General features: G+C 43.0%; 1 protein-coding gene across 2 annotated transcripts in view; it reads right to left on the reverse strand.

Moving 5' to 3' along the window:
• Positions 1 to 11,266, reverse strand: part of WDR70 (WD repeat domain 70) — a 129,992-nt gene extending 118,726 nt beyond the window's left edge. The window contains exons 1-5 of one of the 2 annotated variants that reach the window (XM_032214340.1): positions 11,181 to 11,266; positions 11,038 to 11,100; positions 9,327 to 9,410; positions 8,455 to 8,563; positions 6,327 to 6,519 (exon numbers count right to left, since the gene is read on the reverse strand). In XM_032214340.1, the coding sequence (XP_032070231.1) occupies positions 6,327 to 6,519; positions 8,455 to 8,563; positions 9,327 to 9,410; positions 11,038 to 11,100; positions 11,181 to 11,205 (474 nt within the window). In that variant the 5' untranslated portion in view covers positions 11,206 to 11,266. Of the gene's footprint in view, positions 1 to 6,326; positions 6,520 to 8,454; positions 8,567 to 9,326; positions 9,411 to 11,037; positions 11,101 to 11,180 lie in introns of both variants that reach the window. The other variant, XM_032214338.1, reaches the window with a different exon arrangement.
• Between the last annotated feature and the right edge of the window lie 1,570 nt (positions 11,267 to 12,836).

The raw sequence follows: 12,836 nt of genomic DNA on the forward strand, positions 1-12,836 counted from the left end.
ATGGTGAACAATATTTTAGCGACTGGGCTCTCTCTTTTAAGAGGGTGAGGGAGGGGAAGTTTCAAGAGCCACAATAGGTGGGCTAATGCTATAGAGTGGACAGAGCCACAAGACACCTGTGGATTTTCCTGGTTTTCTTGGCATGCTCTTTTTACTTTTTAAATAAAGCCAAGGTTATCTTAGGCTTCAGCGTGGCTTAAAGAAAGTCAAACTTAGGGCTCCCGTTCTAGTTTGCATGCTTTTCCACCTCAACATGGAAGACATTTGTGCCCATCACGTTCAGAATTTAAAAAGTTTGGAGGGGCTGCAAAAATGTGGATTTAGTGTTCTAAAGCCAAGATCCAATGGATAGCTTAGATTGTACAAGGACTATGCACTGGCCCATTGATACTGCAAAAAGAAATGGCCCAAGGTCATCTAGCTGGCTTTGTGCCTAAGCCAGGATTAAAACTCACAGTCTCTTAGTTGCTAGACTGATGCCCTAATTACAATATCAGATAATGTCTCTTTCTTAAGTTTAATGGAAAGAAAAAAAATGATTAGCCTACAGAATCATAGCTATATGGCCTTGGAAGTTCAAGTCCATACTTCTTCTAATGATTAAGTTTTGAAAATATCGTTCTAGATTTTTTTTCAGCTTAGACTTTTTATGGTTCTGAACACTTGGCTTTCTTGTCCCAAAGCTGCTTTTTTTTCCCCAAGAGGCAACTGGACTTTCTGGTTTTTCTTTGAAGACGTTTCACTTCAAAGGAAAACCAGAAAATCCAGTTGCCTCTTGAAAAATTTGTACCTTTGACACAACCATGACCTAGATCAGGAGTCAGCAACCTGCGGCTCTGGAGCCGCATATGGCTCTTTCATCCCTCTGCTGCGGCTCCCTGTCGCCAGTCGGCTCCACAATTGATAGGGCTTTCAGTTAAGACAGGTAGAGGAAAAAGGAGGCCGCGCTACTAGGAAACTTCCTAGGAGGGGAACCGGACTTCCCATCAGCTTCAGAATTGAATGGGGGCAGGGAGGGGGGCTTCCAGTTAGGACCTTTGTGGCTCTTTGAGTGTTTAAGGTTGCTGACCCCTGGTCTAGATGACTGAGGATCTCCATAGACACTTGGCTTTCTTAATTTTCATTCTTCATACAAGATTTTAACAGAGGAAATCTTCAAGCAGCTGTTGTTTTGTTTTTCCTGAAATAAGTGTGGACTTTTAACTCCCAGAACACCCCAAATCCATATAGCTATGATTCTGTAGGCTAATCATTTTTTTTCTTTCCATTAAACTTAACAAAGAGACATTATCTGTTATTGTAATTAGGGCATCAATCTAGAAACCAGGAGACTGTGAGTTTTAGTCCTGGCTTAGGCACAAAGCCAGCTAGGTGACCTTGGGTCACTCCTTCTTTCTCAGCCCGAAAGGACACAATGTCAAATTACATGTTATACAATCTATATCATATGGCATCCAAAAATTTAAGAGAGAAATCATTAGTTTTGTGAATACTATAGAAAGTCTTATTTGCTTTCCTTTTATTTTTAGAAAAGTTTCACATCAAAGAAATCTATATAGAAAAGCATGGAAACATGTAGGGGAAGAGAACAACAACTAAGCCATGCTACGCTGAACACTGATCTTGGTTCCAATCATATTACAAGCGATTCCTTTTTATAGTACAATCTTCTGCACTCAGAACTATGTTCCAGTGAGTTAAATGGAAATCTCCCCGAATTGCATTATAAAGCTCTGAAAATACAGTAAAGTGAATGGCTAAATCTTTAAACTTCATTGCATTTAACACTATGAAACACTGCTGATACAATATCTTCATAATATAATAGCTCGCCAGTAAGTGCTCATAAAAGCTGCACTTTAAAAAGAAACAAAAAATATTAATTAATACTAATATTTTTAAAATTTGCTAACATTATCTTTAATTGAAAGGTTTATATATGGTTAGGTGGAGAAACAGATCTCAAAAATGTTCTCTTTATAAGTGATTCTTAACTTTTTGGATTTTCTGTTTCCTTGGAGAAAACAAATTAACATGATTTATGAAAGGATGTTAAAATGTTATTTTTTGCCTGTGGTGCTTTTGTAGTTTTACTTAAAAACACAACCACCAGCAATATATTTCTCTATACATATCTTTGGTTTCCAAGGGAAAATATTTTAAAGTATTTTCAAATGTTGCTCGTCTGAAAAAGCCATGTGAATTGCCATTCCAAGAAAGCAGGAGGGGAAAAAAAGCAATTTTACTTTTGTATAAGTAATATACACTGAAATGTAAGTGAACAACTGCAAGCTAACAAAAATAATGAGAATTTTTTTGTTATTTTTAAAACTTTTAGAATTTTTACTGGCATTGATGGCTAAATCTGACCCCATGTGGCCCTAATTTAAAATTTTAGTTTAATAGTTGAGAAGATCCTGAACTTGGCTCCTAATTTTATTTATCATATTTTTCGGATTATAAGACGCATCGGTGTATAAGATGCACCAAGATTTTGAAAAGGTAATTAAGAAAAAAAATTGCTTTCCCTCAGCCCCCAGCAGCACTCTGCAGGCTTTAGCAGGGCTGGGGGAAGGCAAAAATGCCCCCGTTTTTGCAAAAAACTGGAGGAAAATGGGCCATTTTTCGCAAAATGGAGGTGTTTTTGCCTTCTCCCAGCCCTGCGGAAGCCTGTAGAATCCTGCTGGTTGATGAGGGAAGGCAAAAACGCCTCCGTTTTTCACAAAAATGGGATGCAGGGGCGGGGCTTCGGGAGGCCTTTGGCAGCATATAAATGTAATAAATAAGCAAACATTTGTTTATCTCCAATTCTTTTTAGTTGCTTCACTCATCTCTTCGTTCAATTGTTAAAAGCAGCTCATAAACATAGCTGCCAAGAAAATATTATTGAATGCCTGGAAACAAACCAATGCTAGAAATCAGCATTACAGCAAACTGGAATGAATCTCGGGTATTCAGCATACTATTTCATTCCATAAGTCCTGTTCTCTTTCCAAACCACTGCAATACAATACAGTAGTTGTTAACCTTTATTGGCACAGCACAGAGCTGTGATCACTGGATGGGTCTCTGAGGAGAGAACTAAAACAAGCCTATCTAAAAACTGAAAACGGCATGTATAATTTGGAGAAACGTATCCTCTTGAATGAGAAACCACACATAAAATCTGCTCTGGGATGACCCCTCAAGAGAAATACATCTTCATTAGCGAAGAGAACCACTGGCCTCCTGGGGACAACAGAATTATCTACCACAACCAGGTAAAATTTCCTGTTCTCTGCTACTGAGGCGAAAGATGGAGTGAGCAGGCATTCATGTTTGCAGAAAGAAGTTCTTTCTTAAATTTGTACCATGCAGAAGTTGTATCAACTTCTACTCAATGAAAGATTCATTGGCATAGATCAGTGTTTCTCAACTTGTGGTCTGTGGACCCCTTGTGGGGGAGGGGGGCACAATGTCATCACAGGGGGTCCATGATGGCTTGAAGAAATGTCATGATTTACTGTATTTTTCAGAGTATAAGGCACACCTCCCCCCCAAAAAAAAGTGTGGAAATGTTTTTCACCCATTTTTTGCAAAAACGGGGGTGTTTTTGCCTTCCCCCAGCCCTGCTGAAGCCTGCAGAGTGCTCCTGGGGGCCAGGGATGTCAACAACCTTTTTTTCTTACTTACCTCTTTGAAATCTTGGTCCGTCTTATACACCAGTGCGACTTAAAGTCCGGAAAATGTGGTAAATAATGAGTTAGGTCTTGTGGGGTCTGTGACCATGGTCAGTGGCCACAGAAGATATTTAAAGGGGGACCGTGGTGAAGAAAAGGTTCAGAATCACTGACATATATAATTTGACCAGAGGTGCCTAAACCTTTGCATGCAACTAGAGGTAGCCCTTGACCTGTAACCATTTATTTAGCGACTTTGAAGTTACAACAGCATTGAAAAAAGTGACTTCTCATCAGCCCTTGTGCTTACAACCATCAAAGCATCTCCATGGTCACCTGACTGTCTCCATCATCACATGATCACATAAATCCCCACCCACCCACTAGAGGTTTAAACTAAACTCCCTACCTTTGTTTTCCAATCTCTATCCCTCTAAAAGCAAGTCCCAGTTGGGTCTTAAAGGCAACAACAAAGAGGTTCGCAAGGACACAGCATGTCTCCATTTGCATGTGTTGTGCTGTAGCCTAAACTTTGAGCTGATTTTTTTCTGTAACTCCTCAAGGGGTCATTCCATGTCAAGTGGTCTGATTTCAGAAAAGTGCCCTGCTCGACCATTACAGATTTCGATGAAATTTGGTGTAAACATGCACAATATCCCCAGTTTATCAATGTTCATTGGTATTCAGTGTTCCAATGAACATTGGTAAACTGTTACATTTGCTGATGCAATACTTGCGAAGTTCCAGCAACTTTGAGACAAAATATCTCCAGCAATATTCTGTTGAGAGAAACTAAACTTGGCCATCTTGTACCACTTTTTGTGCACAATTAAACAAAATAAAAAAAAATATTCTCATGCGCGATCTCCATCTAGATCAGGGGTGTCTACACTTGGGAACTTTAAGACTTGTGGACTTCAACGGCCAGAATTCCCCAGCCAGCCATGCATGGCTGGAGCATCAGAGACTCGCGGAGGCGCTAAGACACATGCACATGTTGCACGTGTGTGTTCACGCACTGTGCACGTCCATGTGGACGCCGCCAGGCCCCTTCCAACCATACTGGTTGGAACGGGATCTGGAACTCACCACTGCTGCAGCCTTAGAATATAGTGTCTGTCTTATGGAGATTCTTAGTCATTCCGATCATGGTTGTCCCAATGCCTTTTCAAAAGGCAATTGGACTCCCACCCACCCTTTTTAGATGTTTCCTTTCTCATCCAAGTAGCTTCTTCAGTTCTGACTGAATGGTGGATGATGGAAGGATCTCTAGAAATGAGACTCTAGAAAGAGTGCAGAGAAGAGCAACAAAGATGATTAGGGGACTGGAGGCTAAAACATATGAAGAGTGGTTACAGGAACTGGGTATGTCTAGTTTGATGAAAAGAAGGACTAGGGGAGACATGGTAGCAGTGTTCCAATATCTCAGGGCTTGCCACAAACAAGAGGGAGAGAAGCTATTCTCCAAAGCACCTGAGGGCAGGACAAGAAGCTGTGGGTGGAAACTAATCAAGGAGAGAAGCAACCTAGAGCTAAGGAGAAATTTCCTGACAGTTAGAACAATTAATCAGTGGAACAACTTGGCTCCAGAAGTTGTGAATGCTCCAACACTGGAAGTTGTTAAGAAGATGTTGGATAACCATTTGTCTGAAAAATGGTATAAGGTTTCCTGCCTAAGCAGGGGGTTGGACTAGAAGACCTCCAAGGTCCCTTGCAATTCTGCTATTCTATTCTATTGATTCAGTCAGAACTGAAAAGCTCCTTGAATGAGAAGCAAAACATTTTCAAAGGGTTGCCTTTTGAAAAAGTATCTTTGGAACAATGCAAGGTCTGCATTTCCCCAAAGCCTAGCAAGAGCTAGAAAAGGTTTGCAGTCTCCTGACAGCCAACTTATTGGAGTAGAAAGTTCTAAGGCTAAGGAACCTGTCCTTTTTTGCCGCAGAAAGGCAGGGACTGTGTAGCCAGAACAAATGTAAAACTTTTCAGTGCTTTCAGTAATGAAACTGAGAATTAAAATACGTTGAGCTTGCACACAATAGGTCCAATTTCTTGTGAACTAGTACCATGCAACACATCTCAGATCCTGATAGGACTTTATTTTTTTTATTCAGTTACCAAGATACTGGAACTCTATATTGTTGCTCCCATATGCTCCCAGCAGAATCTTCTCTATCCAGCAAGTGATCATTGCAAGTGAAGATCATGCATTCCCTTCAATTAATGGGAATGAGATTACTGCCCTAAATAAAATGTGACTGTGGGAGTCCTTGGTGCTCTCTGAACTCGGTTGGTTTCTTGCAGGTATTTCATTACCCAACTAGGTAACCTTATCAGCCGCTCTGTTTAAAAATAACCCACTCTCGTCTAACACTGATGATGGCACCTGGTTTAGTAATGAAACATCCACAGGAAAATAATCAAGCTCAGAGAGCACCAAGTACCCTAGAGTTCAACCCTGAGCTACAAATATTCTTATATTGATAAAATGTTACTCTTTATATGTATGGTTACCTTCATAATGCTTAGGAACAAGAAAAAGTAATTGCAGCAAATTATGTATCATATGTTCTCCTTACGTGCAAGGGGCACACCCATAATGAGTGATGACAGGATGAGGCAGAAATTATGGTTTCTCACCATGCAATGATTGAGAGACTAAATGCTAACCTCATCTTCCTCCTGGGCACTTTCATCATCATCGTCATCATCGTCGTCCTCCTTCTCCTCGTTCTTGTAGTCAGGAGGAAGTGGTGGGCCAATCAGCTCCTCATCAGAGTCATCTCTTGATTCTTTGGGTGGTAAAGGAGGACCAACAAGTTCTTCATCCAGACTGTCTTCACTTTCGCTACTAGACATTTCTCTGAATGGAAGAATCATAAGAAACGAAATAGCTGATGCAGGTATTCTGACTATTAAGTGTTGAAGTCCCTAACTCTGTGATGGTGAACCTATGGCACGCGTGCCAGAGGTGGCACACAGCACTCTCTCTCTGGGCACATGAGCCGTTGTCCCACTTCAGTTCTGCCGCGCACACGTGCCTCCTGCCGGCCAGCTGGTCTTCAGGTCTCTGTTGCACTTGTGAAGGGCAAGTACCAGGGCGTGTGCACACATGTGCACTAGACCAGGGACCATGCAGGGACTGGGTGCATTCACTGGGACCGTGCATGCATTGGATTTTGGGAGTTCAGGCATGCATGTGCACATTTGGGTGCGCACTTGCGCTTTGCCCATTCAGTCCAGAAAAGATTAGCTATCAGTGCCCTAACCTGTCCCTTCTCTTTGTTGTTGTTCTTATGTTCAGTTGCTAAGTCATGTCCAACTCTTTGCAACCGGATAGATCATAGCATGCACCCCTGTTCTCCATTATCTCCTGGAGTTGCCCAAATTCATTTTCATTGTGTTGGTGACATTATTTAAACAACCTCATCCTCTGCTGTCCCCTTTTCCATTTGCCTTCTATCTTTCCCCACATTGGGGTCTTTTCCACTGAGTCCACTCTTCTCATTAGGTGGCCAAAGCATTGGAGCTTCAGCTTCTCAAAGGGGCCTAATGAAAAAAAGATAGCCTGGAATGGAACTGGGGGATGTCTGTGCAAAGAAATAAGGAGAATGGGCAAGAAAGATGACCCAAGACAAATCCATGCCTATGAGCCGGATTCAGAACGCAGAGTTCTTGGAAACAACAAACGACCAGCCTTCATTGCCTCTGGCGGCCAAAACCGGGCACAGGGAGGAACAAATGTGGGCCCCCAGTGTTTCATTTTAGTTGGTAGGGTCCTGCAGGAGGCATCCATCCCACCTCCTCCCTCCCTCTGGCCAGCCCGCGGAGAACTACAATGCTGATCCGGCCCTCAAACAAATCCAGTTTGACACCCCCGGCCTAAGGTTTGCCAGAGCATAGAGGGATGTGCAAACACGAATGGGCTAATCGTGATGCTTGTCAAATAGTTAAATGTTTGGGGGGGGGAATGAAATAACTGATCTTGCAATACGTTTCCCTATGCAACATCTTACATTTCTGCAAAGAGGAAAACAATGATTCTCCTTGGGAGCTTTGTGGTAACCTGTGTTCTGACCTAGGCTTCCCCAAACCATGAAGCAGACTCCATGTGCCGACAAAAAATCCTTTTTATTAATTTACTGTGAATTCCTCTCATTCACATCCAGCAAAGTCTTTCAAGGGAGGATTTACAGTCACAGACCTTATCTGGCTTGGAGAGCTGCCAGGCCGATATCTGCAAAACTTGGCAAGGAGTCTCGCTGAGAGTCAGGAACCAATTAAGCAAACTAATTCCCTCTTGCAAACTCCACCCTCCTTTTGCTCCTCTTTTATTCCCTCTGGGAGGGGCCATTCATTGTCCACCTGTGGCCTTACTCCTAAGTCGACCCCTGTTCTTTAGCTGTTCCCTTCGTCTGGCAACTCTGCGCATGCACACACTGGGAACAGGCTCCAGCTGTTTGTCTGCCTCACTGATGTCTGACTCTGAAGGCAGCTGATAACTGGCATACAGCCGTGGTTCCATCTCTGACTCTAACACAGAGCCCTCTTAAATGCCTTCCCCAGACTCCAGGACTGGCCCATGTTCCTCCCCAACCTCCTCACTGCCAACTCTGCTGGCCACTGGCGGGCCATAACAACCTGCTAATCTCCCTAAGAAAAAAGGAATTATCTTGTCTCTAAAACATGCTGAATGCAATTAGAGGAATGACGCTTCCTCTCTTTCAGCTTGGGGGAAAAACATTTATTTATGAAGTGCACATGCTGCCAAAACTTTAAAAAATTGTATTATTTATACCTGGAAGATACTTTTTTTAATGGTTGTGATCCTGCACCCCCTGATGAATTGGCACCTCCTTGCTGGCCTGCAAATTCTTCTTCTTTCTCAGCTGCTTCTTTCTCACGTTCTTCTGAATAATAAAGGATTACCAAAAAGAAACAGGGATTGATACAGTCACAGGGTCAAATATTATTGTATTACATGAACAAAGATGATGAAGTCCTGGTTTTCTTGGTAATACTGCCACCTACTGGAAAAAAAAACTCAGGGAAATCTCTGCAAATTCCTGTTCCAAATATATAAATTAAACAGATCAGCCCAGAGTTTTTAGAACTGAACTATCAGAAGATCAATTAAAAAAAAAAAAACCCGAAACATCTCAATTTATTTTTTTCCAGTCTTTCAAATATTCACAAATTTTAATTGGATAGAATTTTGGATTACTATTTTGGATAGTAAAACAATCTAAGACGCACCCACCAAGCTGAGTAAACCTTAGCCATGATCTGCTGTTTATTCATTGCTGCAATTTTTATTTTATTTTCAGTACTTTCTTTGAGCCAGAGGAGTAGAATGGGACTAGATCAATAATGAATGCAATTATTTATATTTTTAGTTTTTAAAAACATAACTAGTGAGCCTTATATTACAGAATGGAAAAAAAAACTTAAACCTCCATCTAACATGCTAGCAAGCTTTTCACAGACACTGTGGTTTTCATACAATATGGGTGCATATTTATTTTGATAACTCTTAACTTATTTTTAACAATGTGGCAGTCCAGGGATGTTCCTGGTTCTCGGACTTCAGTGTAAATACAGGCAGGAAAATATACATTTAATACGCAAAACAAAATAAAGTAAAATTATTTTGTGTACAGCATATCTCACCGAGAATTTTTCTACTTCGCTCTACAGCAGTTCTTCGGGTTTGTTCAAACATTGCAGTGAAGTCAAATGTTCGAGCTTTCTTTCCTAGATAGAAGGGGAAAAAATCCAATTTCCCAGAAAGTGATATTATATTAAAAGAAAACATCCCTAATCTCAAAATATAAATCAATCTATGAAACACAGTGAGAACTGGTTTCCTTGCCAGGATGAATCCCACAACCTTCCAGCAGGCCACACTGATTGAGAATTACAAACATAATAATTCAGCACACCTGGAGATTAAGGAATGCTCTGGTAAATAATATATATTTTTACAATGCAATCCTATATTGTCGTGATGGCAAATATGGCATGCGTGCGACACGTGATATGCGTAGCCCTCTCTGTGGGCATGCAAGCCATCGCACCAGCTCACCTCCACCATGCATGGGCGCATGGCTCCCGACAGCCAGCTGATTTTTGGGTCTCTGCTGCGCATGTGCAGGGGGGCACATGAGGGAGATGTGCATGCATGCATAGGGGGTCACACGTGCATGTGCAGGGAAGCAGAGGGGGCATCACGCATGCATTGCATTATGTGTGTGAGCATGCGCGTGGGCACTGTCGCACTTGCCTGCTTTTAGCACGTGACGACAAAAAGGCAGCCATCACTGCTATATTGCATACTGTGAAAAAGTCATACAAAGTTAAGGGACTTATTATGGGGTAAATATATTTAAGATTGGAACTTTTATTAGAACAGCCCCACTCTCACAAACCAAAGGAGATTCTGAGAATCTGTTTCCTGCAATCAGAAACTTCAAAGAGACTCAATTATGGACTTTAAAATAATGCTTCCCAATAAGTACATTATTGTTTTGTTAATTATATATGCAAAACAGAAACATGCTGACAGATTAAAAACTTTTGCTATATTATTCCAAATGCTTGATCTCTGCAAGCCTAAAATATTAAAGATAGTAAATCAGGATGATCAGTTGGATTTCTGAAACAAACCATCAGATGAAAACTCTCACTCAACAAGCTAAAGAGCTGAAGAAGCTTCTTGGATGAGAAGCGAAACGTTTTCAAAGAAAAACAAGGAAGTCCAGTTGCTTCTTGAAAAAGCACCTTTGGGATATACTAGCTTTTGCGAGATCATGTTTTTAAAAAAATCATTTTTTAACTTTGTGCAACACACAATCAGGGGTGGGTTCCCGCAGGGGCTATTGCCAGTTCACTCATGCGCTCACTTAATGCGCGTGCACAGTACACTTGGCGCATGCACAGTACAATTAAAATTGGAATCTGAGCAATAAAAAAGCCTCCAAAATTACTGCAGAGATACAGCTGCCAAGCTGAGAAATCTGAAGTCTCGGGATGTTACTGAATTGCAATTCACAATATTTTTCAGCCATAAATTGCCAAAACTTGGGACTCAACAACATCTGGAAGCCCTCTCCTCTCCATCTTATGCATCCCTGGGCTCCAGGAGCCCTTGAGCATCACCAAGTCTTGCTGTTTCGGGGTGGGGGACATTAAAAAAAAACCCTTGCCCCTGCAACTTTCAAGCAAGGTAAGCAAGGGCGCCCAGGATTTGCAGGATACCCCCACTCCCCAGAGCCCCCCCTCCGGATGGGAGCCCCGGTTCACGTAAAGATCTGCCCGACGTTTTGCATCCCATCCCCACCCGTCTCCTTCTGGTCCTCCGCGGTTCTCTTCCAAAACTTACCGAAGCCCGAGAAACCCATCGTAGCCGCCAGCTCCGGATCTGGTCCTGCCACCTGTTCGGCCTCTGAAAGGAGACAGAAACATTCAGCGCTCTTTCCTGCCAGCCTTTGTGGAGGAGGCAAGAGAAGCCGCCCCGCCACTCACCGTTCTCCATCTCGGGCTGCTGCATCCTAAAACGCAGACTAAAACTCTGCCGGAGCCACCACAGAAAACTACAGGGAGGAAGCGGCGCTTTGGTAGAAGAAGTGGGCGTCTCCCTTCTTGGGAGAGTATAGAGGCCTCTAGTGGCCGGCGGAGAAAATGACCAGAGAGAGCGAGTTCAATTCAGTTTATTAAAGTCATAGACCAGAGTATAATAGAATAGTATAGTATGGTATGGTATGGTATGGTATGGTATGGTATGGTATGGTATGGTATGGTATGGTATGGTATGGTATGGAATGGAATGGAATGGAATAGAATAGAATGGAATGGAATAAAATAGAATTTTTAATTGACCAAGTTTGATTGAACAAACAAGGGATTGCCTTTGGTGCACATGCGCTCAGTGTATATAAAAGATACATTCATCCTGAATCATAAGGTACACCAATTAATGATAGTCATAGGGTACAACTAAGCAATCAAATCATACCAAGAAACAATCAATATAAATCATAAGGATACAAGCAACACAATTACAGTCATACAGTCATAAGAGGGAGGAGATGGGTGATAGGAACGATGAGATTAATAGTAATAGTAATGCAGACTTATTAAATAGTTTCACAGTGTTGAGGGAATTATTTGTTTAGCAGAGTGATGGCGTTTGGGGGGGGGGAACTGTCCTTGTGTCTACTTGTTCTGGTGTGCAGTGCTCTATAGCGTCGTTTTGAGGGTAGAAGTTGAAACAATTTATGTCCAGGATGTGAGGGGTCTGTAAATATTTTCACAGCCCCCTTTTTGAATTATGCAGTGTAAAGGTCCTCAATGGAAAGCAGGTTGGTAACAATTGTTTTTTCTGCAGTTCCGATTATCCTCTGAAGTCTGTGTCTGTCTTATTGGGTTGCAGAACCCAATCAGACAGTTATAGAGGTGCAGATGATAGTCCCAATAACTCCTCTGTTAGAACAGCTTCAGCAGCTCCTGGGGCAGCTTTCTGAGTTCTATATTTGGAGATATAGATAGTAAAGATTACCTATATCTCCAAATCTGCATTGAGTGGCGTGAAGAGGAACAGTATATTTCCACAGGGGACCAACATTTGGGAATGACACTCTTTTGCCCCCCCTCCCCCCCCCCCCCAATCCTGCTGTCACTTTCCTGGGCGTCTCGCGCTCCTCCCGGCAAGAAGCCATCGCGCCCTTCAGCAGCCCCGCCCTCCAGTCAGAGAGCACTCCTCGCCTATCTTCGACCCGACAGGCCGGAAGTGTGCGTTTGTGATTCCGATCTAGGCTTTGCTCCTCGCTGACCAGTTCGCCGCGGCGGGCGGGCGAGCGCGCGGGGGTTGCCGGGATTGCCCGCGAGGCGCGCGGTTCCTTAGTGGCCCGCGTTGGCCCTCTGAAGAGGCCGGGATTTTCTCCGCCGCGGCCATGCCGGTCGCTCTGAACCCCGCGGCCGCCCCGGCCCTGCAGGAAGCCCTGGAAAACGCGGGGCGTATTATCGAGCGGCAGATCCAGAAGACCGTTGCTACCCGGACCTCTCGGAGTTGCTGAACGTGCCCGCGCCCGGTGAGGAAGGTCTTGTTTGTCTCCTGGCCGACTACAGCGCCCATAATTCTCGGCCGGGGTGAATGCCTGCTGCCTGGGAATCCCGTAATCT

The sequence above is a fragment of the Thamnophis elegans genome, chromosome 3, assembly GCF_009769535.1.
Source record: "Thamnophis elegans isolate rThaEle1 chromosome 3, rThaEle1.pri, whole genome shotgun sequence".
Classification (NCBI taxonomy): Eukaryota; Metazoa; Chordata; class Lepidosauria; order Squamata; family Colubridae; genus Thamnophis; species Thamnophis elegans.